Source organism: Sebastes fasciatus, chromosome 21 (genome assembly GCF_043250625.1).
Source record: "Sebastes fasciatus isolate fSebFas1 chromosome 21, fSebFas1.pri, whole genome shotgun sequence".
NCBI classification, from domain to species: Eukaryota; Metazoa; Chordata; class Actinopteri; order Perciformes; family Sebastidae; genus Sebastes; species Sebastes fasciatus.
In genome coordinates, this window is record NC_133815.1 from 14941361 (window position 1) to 14959619 (window position 18259).

General features: G+C 41.1%; 1 protein-coding gene across 4 annotated transcripts in view; it reads right to left on the bottom strand.

Annotated features, from left to right (window-relative positions):
- The window catches only part of cntnap2a (contactin associated protein 2a), a 393831-nt gene that overhangs the window by 366634 nt on the left and 8938 nt on the right, over positions 1-18259 (bottom strand). For all 4 annotated transcript variants that reach the window (XM_074622116.1, XM_074622115.1, XM_074622117.1 and 1 more), the window contains one exon: positions 18118-18217. In XM_074622116.1, coding sequence (XP_074478217.1) covers positions 18118-18217 — 100 coding nt within the window. The remainder of the gene's footprint in view (positions 1-18117; positions 18218-18259) is intronic.

Here is an 18259-nt window from a genome sequence, read left to right on the forward strand (position 1 = left end):
TATTGTTAAAAACAGTTTCAGTCTATTCAACTGCTTTTTTTCAGCTGCATGGATCCCAAGAATAGCATAAATATAGAATGGAAAAAGAGCCAGCACCCTGCTGATAGTGCATATAGATAATGTACATCCAATAGGCCGAGATTAGAAAAATGTACTTCTTCACTTTACATAAAATGCTCACATAGCGCAAAAGTGCTGAAGTGAAAGGTCATCAGAACATCATTGTTTTCTTACTATAAAGACTAACACCACGTCTGCACAGAAGGCGTAGTGTAAGCAGCACTTCAGCAGAGCAGCAGCAGCTTCAGTCCTCCGTCTGTGTCTACACAGGATACGTTCAGGCAATGTACATGCATACAATAATGACCTACACTCAATGCATGTATTGAGTGTATAGGTCAACACCAAAGAAAATAGACAAAGCACAAAAATATGCTTCCACACGAGTAGTGTTGACGAGTGTGAGTGAAACGTGGAAAACACTGCTGAAACGCTTCCTGTGTAAGACAATGGCCATATTGATCTCAGGTATTACAGGTTATCACTTAATTTGTTGATCAATACATGTCACCATTCCCATATACCACCTAATTCCACTTCTACAAGTAAAGGATAATGTACAGCGAGCCGGTCATTGTTGTGAAATAAACCCCGATGCTGCACAAATGTGTTTGTTTCACAACAATGACCCGCTAGCTGTACATTATCCCACTTATTACACGGCTACTTACTTAAGAAATCAATAATTTGACACAAAACGGTCCGCCAGAGTCCGACATCAGAACTGGGACCATAGCAACGCAGTCTGTTATTCATACTATATTGCACAGAGGTAAATAAGACACACACATGCACACACTCCCCATTAGGATGGCTTCACAAGATCACCCATTACCACCTCTTTGAAGTGTGCGAGTTGCTAATGGTTTTGGATCCCATTCAGGGAGAGTCTGTGGCCTGTCTGTCCATTAGCTAGCTGACACACTCTGCTGACTAAACACAACACTTCCAGTGCCCTTGTCTGCAGTTCCTCTCTCCCATGCCAACCCCTTTATCTGGGAGATGAAAGTAGCACTGATTTTGTGTGGCTCTGTGTTTATTTGTGTGTGCATGTCTGCATATATAGAGTATAGGTTTAAGTATGATTGCCTGATGTTGTTTGAGCAATCCAGAGGATCGAAAGAGAAGAGTATAGCGGGGCAGAGGACTACATTATTTCCCATTCAACACTTTTGGTTTGGTTAAACTGCTGGATGAGTACAGACTTTGACTCCTTTTGTGGCCAATTGAATAAAATCATTTGTAGTTCATTTGTGGTCTCTTGTAAGCGTAAGCCATTTATTGGATGCTTTTATCTAAAGTATCTTGCACCATGGTAATACATGCAGTGTGCTTTTTCAAGTTATAAATTGCCAATTGACATCATCTACGTTGAACCAAAGCCCAATAAATGTGGCAGCCGTCAGGTTTTAAAGGGCAAAAAAATGTCACTCTCTTTCAAATTGGGGAATCTTGTTATAGCCTCTCGGTAAAGTTTAACGTTTGTGGGAGGACTGCTTTTTAAACTAACTGCCTTTCCAGTTCTGTTTCATTAAAAAAAGAGTTGTTCATCTGTTCAAATTTATGGCTAGCAATTGGCAGTTTAAGTTTATTTTCTGTTAAGACTGGCATTTGATGAGCAATGCTGTCATTTATACTGAGTTATTATAGAAACCAGTCAGCTTATTTCTTTATTTGGTTTGTGCAAAACACTAAATACAAACTGACTAACACAGACTCAATTAACCATTCACACACAAAACCAACACAATGTTTACAAGATTGGAAAGGTATTCAACAATTAAGCTACTGACCCACAACAACAACAACATTGATCGTATTTGTTTCACTATAAAGTACTGTGTTGGAAGTCACAAAATAATGCCAACGAATAATTAAACAAGTTATAAACTTTGGTGAGTTGGTGAATGAACTAACTAAGTACATGTAAATATATTAAAAACAATGATAAAGAGATCATTAAATTAAATAGCTGATGGGATGAGTATCATGACTGGGAGGGAACTATTCTAAAAATAAACAAATAACTGAATAACAATCGAAATACCAAATCAAAATGTATTGTTGCTCTGCTGGCCACAGCCATCTGCCAGCAAAAGGCTGACTGCCTATGTCACTGACCACCGGGGACTATAAAGGCTTGATTAAACACCCTGGTGCACGGACTACACCAGCTTCACAACCAGCCAAAGAACCAGACCCCACACTGAGCTTTTAGGGCAGCACTTTGTGTCCTTCAAAGGGTGCCAAAGAGCATTCGCCTCTCCTCTGCTCTCACAGTCAATCGATAGCACACTTTTCTGCCTCCTTAGTAAAAAGCAAAGAAGATGTCTGCTGCACTACGAAGGTGTGTGTGTGTGTGTGTGTGTGTGTGTGTGTGTGTGTGTGTGTGTGTGTGTGTGTGTGTGTGTGTGTGTATGTGTGCGCGAGAGTCGATGTCGCGTCTGATTGTCCATTTCCGAAACAACGCATGGAGAAACCTGTAGAGACAAACTGACATGTGCACATGCAAGCACACGCACGTACACACAGTCACTAACCCATTCATACTCAGACGTGCACGCAGGAATCAGAATGCTTACTATTGTATCCATCGAAATACAGGAGCATGGTAGGGTTGTGACTGAGTAGATAAATCTATAAATCAGATTTGATTTTTCCTGTCTGCCCTGTCCGCTCTGCCATGTACTCAGTCAGCATCTCTGGTCGTCCCAGACACAGATTAAAGGGCTGAAACTGATCTGTGATCAGCCATGCTGTAATCCCCTCCACGTTGGCCACCATCATTTCATCTCTAGACAACCGATGGAGATGCCAGCAGACAGGATGAGCATTTATTAAGTAATGATATTAAAACTAATTCCCAAATATGTACATTTTGGAATCACAATTTGGAAGCGCGCAGTGAATTTTCAACGCTGTGCAGTCATTAACCAACAGTTTAATGGGGAATTAATGAAATTCCAAATTAATCAACTGAGCTGCTAAAGGATTGACCTAACTCAATCTACAGCTGTGCTGCTGTCTTCAATATTGTCTTTGTGACACTTTCAGCAGCTCTAAATTGAGCTCATTCTTAATAAACTCACACAGCATATTAATTAGTAATTTGACCTATTTCCACAAAAGGTCAGGATTAACCGGAATTATTGCTGGAGAGCATATTAACAGACTTCACTGTGTGGGAGGAGGGGTGGCGGCAGAAAAAGATAGTCCAACACAGACACATTTCCCAGTAACCGAAACCCTTTCGAGAACTCACCATTTTTCACAAGCAGAAACTGGTTCATGGAATAGTTCATTGGCCACGGTTCCTAAACCTAAAAGAGTCCAAGCAGCTGACGCACATTTCATTGAGCCAGTATAAGTGCAGAGGTAGAGTTGGCAGAAATGAAAATCACTGACTAATCAAATGCAAGCTGTACAAGAATCTAATTTAGGGGACTGCTCTTTTTAAATAGAACGAGTTGATTGATAAAAAGCAAAAGGCATAAGTGGAATTGAGGAAAGCTCAGTTTCTGAATGGCCTGACCCCAAAATGCAAGAAATAGTTATACTAATTAGTTGCATTTATTGACAGAAGGAGAGAAATGCAGGTATTTTAACATCACAAATCTCAGACATATTTCTGGTTCCTCTAAGTAGCATGACTGAAGTAGCCTGCTGTCTATAAAGTGCCATTTAGTTAGCTGATGTGCTAAATCTGTTGTTGATTTCTTGCAGAAATATTTCACTTCTTCTTTGAGAAAATATTCCACTACATACAATAAAAGGCATTTCAAGCAGTTATTTCATCTTAATAGTGCAAAAATGATATGAGAGGAGGTGTGGGCCCAGCATCGGTGTCATGGTCACCAAACCAAGGCTTGCTTTTGTCAAGTCAATGTTGTGTCAGTGTCGTTTAGACCTGATAATCTAGACAGCTTGAGTGAGAGGTGAAACGTACATAAAGAGGAGATGGGTACAGACAGCAAGATAAGGAGAGACAAAATGGTTAAGGAAAGTCAGAAGACCAAGATATGAAGCAACATGAAAGAGAGACAAAGACAAGGTGGCATTAAACAGAGAGAAAGAAGAATGAAGAGCGGATAAGAGTGAGAGGCAACCTGAGTGAATGAAACAGTCTGGAGTGCAAAAGAGAGAAATGAGGGAAGGGGAGAGACGAGCACATAGACAAAGACAGATGGAGACCAAGAGAGGGAGAAGAAGGTGAAAAAAAGCCACGGTGAAAGAAAAATATAGAGGAAGGCCGAGAGGAGGCAGGTGAAAGAAAGGTATAAAGAGGAAGCAGTGACCCCCGTCTGACTAATCTTAGCTCGCACTGTAACAGCACCTTGAACCAGAGCTAATGGACCACATCCACATCTCGCCTCAACTCTCGCTTTTTCTCCATCTTATACACACACAAAGGTGTTTTAAGTGTCCACACTTACACACATACACACCTAGGCTCTGCTATACACATACATACACATTGACAACTATAAGTATGTGTTCACCTGAAGCAACTCGTTGCCCCCCGCCCGCGCACACACACAGAAAGATGTGTTAAAGCCAAGGCAGGTGTGTTGCTGTACAGACTGCGTACAACCAGATCAAAATCAGTACATTTATTTACTGAACTCTACTGTGTTTTGTCATGTCAGTGCTGCTAGTGTTGCAGCACTGATCTCCTTAATGACAGCCAATAGTGTTGCATTTCACTGCATATGCGAGTGACAATTAGGCCCAACCCCAATGTCCTCACTCACAGACTTTGAGGCGTGTTCTTCCGAAGTCCGTGAGGGTTTAGGGCTGTCCCACTGTCAAATCGTCAAGTGCAGGAGGGCTTTCTCGCACATATTTTGAGCCTTTTATGAGCACTTTTGGTAAGTCTGCATTTCTGCAGACTTCGCCTGAGAGAATTACCCACAATTCATAGCACTGTGACGTTATATACAGGGTTACCACAGTTACCTGGGGAAGCCCGGAGGCGTAAAAAAACAAAAACAAGATAAAATTAAAAACACGTGAAATCAGAGTAATGCAAGTATTAGACTATGTTACACAGCTGGTTTATTCATCAACCACTTCTTTTAATTTTGGTTAATGAAGTTTGACAAAAACAAGTAAATTCATCTTTCGACTGTTACCTCTCATCTCGTAAGGTAAGAGCCTGGAAGATGTTCAAATAGGCAGTAAAAAAATTTAAAATAAAAACCCACAATTGGAATCTTCAAGGTTACATGTTATGTCTCTGCAAAGTGCAGTCCCATTTGTATTTTTACTATTTCAAGCCCTTGCAGCCTCTCACACTCAACTTACTAGGTGACGTCAATCAAGTCCCTGAGGCTTCAGGGCTGAAGGCCTTAGGGGGGACATTGGGATTAGGACTTGAATGTGAAAATTGATTTGGTCGCACCGGTGATTGACGCCTGGGTTGGCAAAATCCATGGATTTGTTAAACTCAGACGGTAACAAATCGGTTAGCTTTCCTTTCTTATTAGCAAAGAGCAGTATACAAAAGGACCTTCAGTCTTTGCATCAAGTAGGTCGTAAATAAATAAGGTGGGCCAAATTTAGAAGGCTACGCTTGTTATTTCAATGTGTCAGATACATATTTAACAAATATTTAAGTATTGGATCAGACTCGTTACCGGCAGACACCCAGTATTAAAGAACTCGGATCAGGATCGGGGTCAAAAATACATAAAAACACACACACACAAATACTGTGTGAAACCTTGTGTTTGTGGCAATCAGAGATTGTTCCAAGACTCTGCGAGAGACCAGACCTGGACATCCCAATTACTGAGCACCTTAACCGCTGTTTCCTCCTGGCTGAGCCCGTCCACACACACACACACACACACACTCCACAAGAACATGTGCGCACACGATGCATGCAACCACACGTAAAGACACACACATGTTCATTCAAGCACGCCCAAGGGAACACAATGAACATGTGTTCATTTGCAGCAACAGATCCAAACATACCTGCACACATATACACACACTCAGATCTATTTGTCCCTAAGCCAAGTCTATTGAAAGCAGTGGTGTGATTTTAGCATAAATGTTGTGTGCATAAACAACGTAGACAACTCCAGTTTGCCTTTCCAGTTACATTTCTTCTCTTAATTTTCTGTCACTCATACATGCACCACAGTGAGACACTCACAAATACACACACCAAGTCATGCACACAGTCAGGACATGCACACATTGCAGCTTCACTATGAAATAGAGATACACACACAGAAATACACAGGTTATGTTTTCCAAGTGACTGGCTGGCTACAGTATGTTCTCATTCTGCCTCTGTGCTTTTCCTCTGAGTCTAAAGAGAAAAAGGAGGAGTGTTTCTTCAATGGAAGTAGCCCAAAGATTAATTCACTTAATCTTGGGCTGTAAATGGGGTATTCAAGCGGCTTAAAAAACAAATTGAATGCAAAGGCTGAGAGTAATAACAACATTTGTCTTAGCTGCGGCACAATGCCCTTTTCCACTGCGCTCTTCCACATGAGCTGGTGGCTAGATTTCCAACATCCATTATGACAGAAAGGGACTTGTGCGTACGCACATGTACGTACATGCACGGTCTGACAAACGCACAAACTCGCTCTCTCACACACACACACACACTTTGACTATGCTACCTAACTGTATGTATGGAGTGACAAAAAAGATGGAAAGTGAAAGTGAGAGTATGTCTGTGTACGTTTGCGCGTGCATGCTTAAGTGAGACAGCTGGACAGATGTTGTGCTGCCGTTTTGAACGTGTAATCCCCAGATTCATCATGTTACCCATCAGGCATGTGCAGATCAAAGGGTTAATGTTGCAGAATATAGGTTAAACTCAGAGAGGGAGACGGGCAAGAGCAACAGTTTAATTATCTGCTGAAATACATTCGATGCGAGCCTATATATTTCAAGAATTACAGCTTCATATTGCTAGACCACTGGCAAACTCTTGGCTAATGACTTAGTAATGTGGGCTGATTATTTTTACATGAGCAATAACTAATTAGTTAATGTAATTGTCTCAAGGACTCATTAAATCACTGTATTCACCATGTAATGTACTCACTATGACTAAATAATGTATGTGTGATTAATCAGTGTTTTCCCTCTACATGTCTCCTGCAATTTTGTGGCAAATTGATAATTTGATATCTAATATCACACTCATGTCAAAGGAAAAATTAAGTGGGTTTTTTTTCTCAATTATTAAAACGTTTGAATGATTTGAAAATAGCTGTTTATACAGAGCAGTGAGCATACTGAATAGTAGTAGAGTGTCATTAAAAGTTCACATTATGACACAGTTACATCTCTGCCGTTCTGATGATCATATGATTTTTTATGATTAACATTTTTAAGGCGGTTTGGGGAACCACTATGCTGGTTATGTCATTTTGCATGTTACTATGGATCACTCTTCCATTCCGAGTCAGGAACCACATCAGTCATACTAGATAAACTCAAAGGTCAAAATAATAATTGCAGAAATTATTATATTTCCTCGGTGCATTGAGTTAATTGCCAGCAGGACGTTAGCTGGGGTACAATCAGCTTGGATTTGAAGCAAACACAAAGCACAAAAGATATAACAAACACATAATGGTCTGGAGATCAATCTCAGAACAGACCACTGAGGCGTTTACTGCCTCCGTGTGGCAAGGGAACTCGAACTCAAAGTGAAGGCAAGTCAAACTGCACCCAGGCACCCAACCAGGAAGTTCACATATTAAAAGCAATCAATGACTGATGAGAGGCGGTGCTTTAAAAAAGCAATATGTACTAAAGCAATAACATGCCACTGTAATTAAAACATGCAGCAAATGGTCAATAAGTGCTATGCTTTTATCAATAACAATTAAAACAGAAAAATTACATTGATTATTATTGTTCTTCCAAGTAACATAGTGCCTCTAGTATTAGTATAGATTTACAGTCACCTGCTGAATGAACAAACGTGCATTTATTAGTAATTTTACTGAAAAGTTTCAAATGGAAAACCAAAGTCACCTGACTGGAAATGCTGCCCACCACGACAGCGCCTCGGATTCAGTCCTCGGCCGCAGCTTGGCCAGCTACATCATCGAACATGACTGGCAGTGTTCGTGTGTGGGATGCCAGTGAGGGATCATGTCCTCATTATTGCACTAGCAACTTTATGTATTTACACCGATGCCTTCTCTAGCATTGGATCTACTTCAAGAGCACGTCCAATGGTTATAACACTCTACACTCTAGTCAGTGTGTCTAAACCTTCTCCCTGCCACTGACAGAGGTGACTGCCCAGTTATATTGTGCTGCTTTTGACACTGTTGTTTTGACACTGATGATTCGGGTCAGGTTCACTTACACTGCTTTTAACTGCTCTTTCTAACACCTCCAGTACCCTGGTGCAGCTCAGTTCTCGTAAAATTAATGTAGGCCAGATGTTGTACCATATCTATTAGCTTCCTCTTAGTGATTTAACTGGTACATTTGAGGCTAAATCATTTCAACTCCATTCTGTACAGTTTTGGGAAACCTCTCGGCCTGTTTTAAGCTTGCAGCAAAATCAACTGTAAGGTGGTAAATACAGAGGGTTACTCAGGTTTCTTACAGGTCCAATCAGCATCAATTTCAAGTCCGTGTCTCCTCACTTGATCTGGAAAATGTATTGTTTTTAATGGACAAACATGGGAAAGCATGGTGACTGCTTTGGAGAAGGACAAATTTATCTCGTAAAATCGGTTAATAAATAAATTTGAAGCAAAAAACAGACATTGCAGTTGCAGAATCTTGCTTCGTTTTACACCTGCAACATCTACAGTTATTGTTGATAAGGTTCAGAAGTTTCAGAGGCTGGAACGTCACATTATGTTCTAAACCTCTCGACATAGTCTGCTGATGGGGCAGGTTCAACTCTAGTGACTCAGTGGATTTATAAACCAACATCTTGTAGCAAAAACTGAGCTCTTGAGATTTTGGGATTCTCAGGTCAGCCGACTTAGTACCATCTTATTTATTCCTTCTAACAACCTTCTTTGACAGAAATATTTGTTAACTGTTATTCCGATTTTAATTATTTTCAATTTTGTTTTGTTTTATCAGCTGTTCTTTTTACTTTATCTTTTTTAGTATTTTATAATTTTTTTAATTTGATCTTTTTTCACTGACACTTTACGTTCATACTGTAGGTCCTATAGAGACTAATTTGAAATGATGATGATGATAATAATGATGATGATGATGATGATGACGATGATGTGCAATAAGTGGATTTTAAGTGGATATTCACATCAACTGAAAAAGCGGTTATGAACGCTGTTATATGATCAATCAAGTTGTAAAAAAAGCCAGGTATCACCAAAGTGAAGTGCAGTATTAGGTGACATGGCCCGGTCCATTTCCTGACTAATGCAAGGTTGCGTTCTGATGCAGCTAATAACAAGCTGGTAATATTGAACGACAAGGTGTCAGAGAAAATCCTCGCCTCCTGACCGTCTCTCTTGAAGCTGTCTCTCCTCATCCTTCCCTCTTTTCTGATAAATGACGCCAATTCTCTTGTCCTCCTCTCTTCCTCCCCCTATCCTGCCAGCCTACTCTCCGTCTCAGAGACCCTTGTCTAACGAGGTGGACAGATTCTGACGGGTTCAAATGAGAACACATTCCACTAGAATAACTTTCACATCCTGCGCGTTTGCACATGCACACACACACACACACACACACACACACACACACACACACACACACACACACACTTGCAGTGCCTCATACACAGAGAAGCATGCATGCACATGCAGTACCTTCAAATGTAGAATTACACAATTACGGGGTTCCCAATTATTGGATGTAAAGTCAGTAATATTCAATGTGTGTATGTGTGTGTCTGAGCAGGGCAGAGAGGTAGGTGTGAGCTGCATGGTGTGGGCCTCTGTGTGTGTGGGAGTGTGTGTGTGCATGTTACGTTACTGACATTGTTAAGGGAATTATGCTGCATGACTTGTCTGTGCGCATTTGTATCACTGTGGCCTTGCTCCCATGATGAAACAAAGATAGCCTCACAGTACCATTCACTTTCAAGAGAGAAAGTTCACTTCTTCAAGGAGACCAATACAGCAGTTCAAGTATAAAGCTGACAGGAAATAGAAAGCAGTCATGGTGCTCTGGCTCTGACAATTTCTTACTAAGAAAATCAGCAAAAAGCATGTACAGTAAGCATGATGGTTTTGGTGATTTATTAACTTTGTGCGTGTTTGAATATATATTTTGAAATGTGCAAGAGTGAAGGTTTCTCAGTTAACTTGTGTATCCTAATATCACAATGTGTGACCATGCAAAGTTGTTAAGATATCTTTGTCAAGTCAAATTCGTATTCATGTATTATGGGCTGTATGAAATGAAGCAATTCTGATTCCTAGTGCTATGAAAATAAAGTGCTTTTTGGAAAAGCAGTGGATTGTAGGTCAAGCATTTTTGTCTCAAAAGCACTGTCATGAATTCATGTTTCAGTGGGATGAAATATTCATACACTGACGGGGCGAGCAAATTTTAAGAGCTGCATAAGGCCGAAACAGGAGAACACAGTGTCGCGGTGTCGGTTTGGCTGCGATCCATGTCAGTCTGGTTGTTGCGATGGACAGGCAGAGTAGGTGCTGCTTTGAGAGTTTGCATGAGCATGCACAAGCATACGCATCACATTACTCCCTTGAAACAACACAGTCTCACGGCAGTTTGTGAAATAGTCAGGAAATTGAATTTATTCTATTTATATAGACAAATTGATTGGCTAGATTGACTTGGTTAAGCTGAGGCAACAAACTACTTAGTTAGGCTTAGGAAAAGATCGTGGTTTGGGTTAAAATAACCCCGGAAGTGCCGTAACTTAGAGCTTCAATAGGCAGAACGTTTTTGGCATTATTGGGCAAAAATTCCATAATAACCTTTCAGCATATTGTAATCCAAGTGTTTTACATTTTAGGCGAGAAATAGGCATTACAGTAACAGAATATTGATTCATATTTGATCAGCACTGCCTAGTTTGACCGTTTGGTCAGAGTTCGCGAGTGAGTGACAGACGGCTCATAGACTGCAGCTGGACGGCAGACTCCAGATCAGCTCTGACTGGTTGTTTTCCTCCGGTCTGTGAAATCTTGTCGATGCCATTAGGAGCACCGGAGGACGCAGAGGCACATGATTTTTTTTCAGATTACCTGTCTCATGCACTACTGTCAGGATATACTGACAATTTTATAAAAATTACTTTTTTTAATCATATTTGCTCCAACCTCGTCTACTGCTGCTTTATGTATGGAAGTTATGTGGCAAATGACGCAACTTTGACTTTCACGCGGAACACAAACACCTCTCTCCTGGGTGAAAGTCCTGTGTTTTTTGACCCACCCCGACCTCCTCCCTACGCGGCGTTCGCCGCTCTTTATACTTCCCGGTTCACAATTATGTGGATTACATACGAATTGATTTTGTGCTGACCATCACAAAAAAAAAATGAAATTTGTATCTTTGTACACAAATCAATACGTTAAATTCCGTGACTATTTCACAAACTGCTGTGCGACTGGGCTGCTTGAAAATCGTATTAGTAATCAGGAGTAAAACGACAGGGGGACAGATTGTGAGAAGAGAGACCGGGTGGTTGAAAAAAAGAAGACGAAAAAATACAAGGAGGGAGGAAAGTGATTATGGCCAGATGATGAAACCACTGAGGGGAGCCAAGTAGGGATAGAGAGAATTAGAGATAGTTAGGGACAAGAAAAAGGGCAGGAGGCGAGAGGGGGGGGAAACTGAATGAAATGATGAGAGACAGGCTGTGGAGACTAAGAGGGAAGGAGTAGGAGGGAGCAAGACGAATCATCAGAGGTAGTTAGGAATACAATTTTTTTTTTTAAGAGGCATAAAGACAGGCGAGAGGAATCAGGAGGAACTGGAAGGAGAATGGAGAACTAGACCTTGTTTCCTAATTCTGGCTAACTTGACTCGATTGTATGGTAAATCTACCAATGTGGACAAACACACGCACACACACACACACAAAACACAGACAGGTGCCCACATATAAATACACAGGGCCCAAACAAAGCCAAACATCAAGTATTGAGCGGATCTAATCTGAGCCAAACCAGTCTGCTTCCTCCAGCTCTAATCCTATTATTACCACCTCCTACTGGGAGCCAACACACACACACACACACACACAAGATACAAGGCTACACAACTGGCGTCAGGTCTGCATGTGCGTTGGTCACAGTGACTCATTTCTTCACAGTAGAAATGCTGCTTTCCTCAATGTTACTGTGGTAGGACTGCGAGGACATACCAGATTATTCTCTTGTTTGAGTTTTGTTCAAACTCAACCGAGAACATGTGTGTTGGCAACAGAAAACAACTGAACACTTCCATTTTGTTTCACACGGTACATAATGAATTATATCGAAGAACAGGAAACTCTGTCGTGGCCTGTGTGGCCCTGGAGGTGCAACCAGACTGATGTCTATGTCAAATGGCCTGGCATGCTTAATGAGATGAGAAAAGGCTAATCTGATTCTATAAAAGACAGGCTCTAGGGGCATCCCATTTAGCCACCCACAGTGTCACTAATTGGAGGTCATCTCTGAAAGTAGAGATGATGGATAAGCTGATGTCGGTGTCACTTGAGGGACCCAAAATCCAAGACTTTAATGCTGAAGGGCAAATGGATCTGCGGTGGGAATCAGCACAAAAGTCCAGAAAACCAAAATTTGAAAGGGAGAGAATGGATGAACAAGCAACCAGTGACCTGCTGGATTCATTCATTCAACAGCTGCACTACTGGTATTTTGCATACCAGGAATTGAGGGTGGATAAGTTAATGGTATAATATTTAACCGTTGTCGGTTGCTGTTTGAAAACACACAACATTCAAATGTAGCCCCTCCTCCTCGCCTCAACGAGCAAGCTATAGAGTGAATGAATAGAGGGAGCGGCGTTAGTGAGAACAAAGCAGTGAATCACAGAAATAAAACTTTATTTTCTGATTGTTTCATGGCGGTTACATTCTAAAGCATAAATAAGCACGACCACAACTGTGCACAGCTCGGCACAACCCAATGCCGAGTTGCCGGATTTGGAATGAATGCAGCAGAAGGGCAGGCTTCCTTCTGTCCGCTCTGTGTGTGGCTAAGCCCTGCTCTCGGTCATAGGGAAAAACTGTCTGGAGCACATGCACATAAAAACACACAACCCGTTCTCATCCGTGAAATACAGCCGATTTGCATCTAACAGAGCTAAAGGGGGACTTGTACGCATTGATTTATAATGCTTGTGCCTCAGTATTAGACGCCGAGGGGAGCGGGGAAAGCAAATATTTGACGACCCGAACGGGCTGCACATCCTGCACGCTGTTATTGGCGGGGGGTTACACAATGGATGTATTAAGAGAGCTGGATACAACGTTAGAGGCGGGGCCCCGTTGATTCCTATGAAAGTTGCACAGTGGCGCATGATGCCAAAATGGCTCGACTTTCGTCTGGAAAAATACCAGGATCTTCCGGCGATCTTCCGCCTCCATTTCGTCACGGTCTGGGTCTCATTCCCATGAACGGAGGAAGGGAAGTAACTCTGAATTCGGCTATTAGTGCATTTTAGAACTTTTAGGACCTAATGATTTAAATAAGGGCTATTAGAGTGTTCGTACTGGGGAGTTGATTTAACTCAAAAAAATTAGCCGCTGAGTTACAGACGTCTCTTTCCCAATCTAAGTCTATGGGAAAAAAGTATTTTTGGGCCCAATAGCATCACGTGACAAACACGGACGTGGTAGTACCGCCATTTGGCCATTACGAAAATTGGGATCAACGACCGGCACTCTTCCTGGGGGCTTGGGTTACACCCCCACGTGGAGCCGAAAGGCTGTTTGCTGAAACATAGAAACATCCCGAACACAGCAAAATAATAAGAAAAGGGTCTCTGTAGATACAGACACCACCACACACTTAGTGTGTCTAGTATTGGGTCATAACTGATGAGTGAGAGGGATTATTTTTGTATTAGTCTATACATTGATTTTTTTTAGGAAATTCTTGAATATTATACCTTTAACTGATAACACTTAAGATTCAAATTCTCTAAGGTGTCAGATAAAACACAAACTGCAAAGAATTTTGTTTGGTTACTGTAATAAAGCTTTTATTCTTTTACGTTGCATTTGCATTATTAAGTTGACGTATATCTGCATAGTATATTAACTACTCAAAACATAAGGTGACTGAAAATGGCAACCACATTTTCAGTTTCCGCAACCAAAAGCTGTTGCCTGATTTCCAGTCTGGCAACCGCTTTTACAAGTTAGTGTTGAGCCCTGGATAATGTTAAACGTTTAAACCCTGTCCTTTATGCAGGGAGCGATGAATAGCAATAGTGCAAAGCAAAGCAGGAGAGTTCAAGGATACTCAAATGAAAGATTAGCTGTTTCATAAAAGTAAACTTTTAATATCCATGAATAATGTATGACTGGGCCAAATAGCTGTGCATATAAAACATACTTCAAGTACAGTATGTAGCACATACGCATTGAGCTGATAATTCTGTCAGAAAGTGGCCATGTGAACCATCTTCATCAGAGAAATGTGTTGATTTGAATTGCAAATGGAAAAATTAATGTCCCGATGATTATAAAACATCTTAGGAGGTGGTGAGAGACCTTGCCTCAGACACACTACAACAACAACACATTTACATACTGTACAGTGACAACTCATTAGAGCGTACAGCTGAAGTACAACAAGGACAAACAAAATCTACTTTTGTTCAGTTGTGTGAGTGCCTGTGTGAGACTTTGTGCTTATGTGAGCTTGCATTTCTGAGTGTTTCTTGTATATCCTCGTATGTGTCTCATCTAATTTTGACAGACCGCAATAGATGTTCAGAAATTGATAACACTGTGCTAGCCAATTAAGTGATACTGCAATGCAACATAAAACTGACAGACGCTTTAGGAGCAGCTTGTGTAGGAGAAAATCCCTGGATTATAGCTCAACATACAACCCTTTGCAGAACCATACATGCATAAACATACTGTATCATAAACATTCATATAAATCCATGTAAACGTGGGCAAAACATAAATGAATCTCTCTGTATTGCTCTCTCTCTCTCTCTTTCTTTCATTGGTACACACACCTCAAAGAAGCATTATCAGCGTGCACTTGGGAGACTCCACACAGTCGGTGGGCCAACCAGCCCATTGACTTTTAGTCTGTGAGTGTTTGCCCCGGTAGGATGGAAATGTTAATCTTTTTTAGTCCGTGCCTCAGACCATTGGTCACAATGACACTGTCTATTCCCCCGAGTGTTTCACATCTAGTCCCTGAGGAGGGATAAAGTCAGCACTCGGATTTAAGCTCAGGGGTGGAACTGCTGGTCCGATTCAACATGCTGTTTGTATGACTTTCTCTCTCTCGCGCTCTCTCTCCGTCACACACACACACACACACACACACACACACACACACACACACACACACACTCGCTTGCTTGCCTCTCATCTTGCAAATCCTACCCTGATCCTTCTCCGCACTTTGATATTCCTGTTGTGTCGTTGTCTTATATTTTATAATGCAACATATATTGATATGTTACGGATCTTTGGTTCTCAACATTTTTCACGTCAAGGACACCTTAATTGATAAACATAAGGGCATGGACCCCCCATTTGATTTCGCTTCACGGACCTCCATATGAAAATATTTTGTTTGCTAGATATTATTACGACCAGAATTCTATAATTGTCAACTACGGAGGCGATAACTGTAGAGGAAGTGAAACCATCAGAATAGTGCCTCTTATGACTCTTGATACAGTTAGAGATGCACCGATCTGACTTTTTCAGTCCCGATAGCGATACCTGGGCTTTGGGTATCGGCCAATACCGTGTACCGATCCGATACCAGTGTATGCCTCACTGTGTGGAAGTGACTGGCATCATTCTTTTATGTGTAAGGCACCATCAGGCTTGACTTAAACATTGCTTTCTTAACTTTACAATACATAGATATACATTTAGTGGTTTATTATTACAATAATAAATCGTACACCAGCAGCTTGGTAAAAAATCTGCAAAATTAACAGGAATTACACTTAAAGTGTAAACCTTTTTAATGCAGCAACAAATTGGTCAACAGGAATTAAAATTACAATATATATAGTATACAAACAAAACATTTCATTTAATAGATCAGCCCCATTGTCACCGATATCCGATCCAGCTTTTTGAGTCAGTATCGGCCCGATATCCAATCCAGTATCGGTATCGGTGCATCCCTAACATATGTTATTGGATTTTTATTCAAACATATGTATAAATTGTACATAAAAATGCATTTTACCTCACTATTTAAAGGATAATTTACATAATGCTAAGTTTACAGCGACTTCTTCTTTCTTATGGTTGCCTCTTGTACAACACTTTAAAATATGAATGGGGAGTACAATTTTGTTTAGTACAGGCATTCATTTATGTCAGAAAGCATTTAGATAGACTATGTAGTTTTAAAGATTCATCAGGTCGACATTTTTATATTTTATTCATTACAAGTTTTTTTTAAATCAACCTTGTTCAAGCCTAGCAGCTGAAGTTTTCTTTAACAAGACACTAAAATCTCTACTCTCTCTCTCCAGGGACACTGATGACCCAGTCAGACCTGCCAATTGAGCAGGAGCAAGAGGACGTAGGATTTCCATAAAGAATCAATAGAGTTTTATAAATAAAGTGTTGTCACTGTGACACCTCTTCGCTGTGAGGAGGTCGCTATGGAGCAACACTTTTGTGAAAGAAAGAAAAACGCACTGCCCATCTCCTCTCCTCCAACTCTCCATCTCTCTCTTTCCTCATCTGTCTCTGCTGACGCGCACACGCAGACATATCTATGCGCGTCTCGCATCGTTGTTGTCTGACTGTCGGGATGATTAATGAGGCGCGTCTCCGGACACATTCATCCGGGACCCCGAGGAGCCCCGGCGATCACCGGAGGGAATCAGTCACAGCGGCTCAGTCACCGTCAGCAACAACCGGAATGACACCGAAACCAAGAGTGGATGTTTCCAGGAAAAAAACTAACTGCGCATTAAAGCTTAGAAATATCAGGGAGATGATGCATTTTTAAAATATGAGTATGCATAATAACATACTGCATAAATACCAAGAATCCCTTTGGAAGATGGTCAATAAAATGCACAAACATGTGCAATTGCAGGTGATTTGCAAGTTGCAGTTATTGATACGCCAAAAGAAGATCATCCTCGGCTAAACCTAAAGTCTTAAATGTGTGGGGCTTTATAACCAGGTAAAACAGATCCATCCCTTATGTCTGAGTTATTATAAGTTGTCTCCAAGTTTCCCAGTGACCGATTTGCTGAAACATAAAAGTTGGCTAAAATTGACCTGGTAATAGAGGAGAGACTAATCAAAATTCAAATTGAAACTTCATGAACACCCTAAATTAGACCCAAGCAAATAGGCTCAAAATGAGAAATCTTTAAAATGCCCCTGAGTCACTGACAGAGAAGACTTCCACAAAGTCCATTAGACCAAAAACTCCTATAAATTTGGAGATTCAATGAATTTCTTTGGGGGCTTATCCAGTGCAATGGCCTGAAAACAAATGATTTTATATAATGTTAATCCCCAAAGAAATCCCTGGACGGAAGAATAGCCATTTATGAAATGGGTTCAAACTGTCACTCAAATGCACTCTGCCCTCCGGATTGAGACTGCAACAAAACCTCACACTGACACACTGAAATGTCGGCTAAATCCAGACCTTTCTGGAAGATCAAAATCAAAAAATGACAAAATCCTGAGGAGTTAACACGTGTATAGGTCTAAAACTCAGAAGGTATAACCCCTCTGCATCTCCCTTCCAGCATGCTGGCTCTCAGTTGGCACCACCGTGGAGGATGAATACCTGCAGCCCAGCCGGTAATACGCGCACCTTTTCTGCACTCTGTGCTCCAAAGACAAGGCTCAGTGCAGACTCATCCAAAAAAAATAAAAAATAAAAAATTAGAATAACAACTTACGGGTTGTTGGCAAAGCTCCGTGCACACAGTTGCTGCAAATCCACAAAGCGACCGGCAATAACAACAACGTCAATCCCCGGGCAGGACGGTGCCGGTGCATCTTCACGGCCGGGTGTTGGACGCACACAGAGCCGGAGAGAGA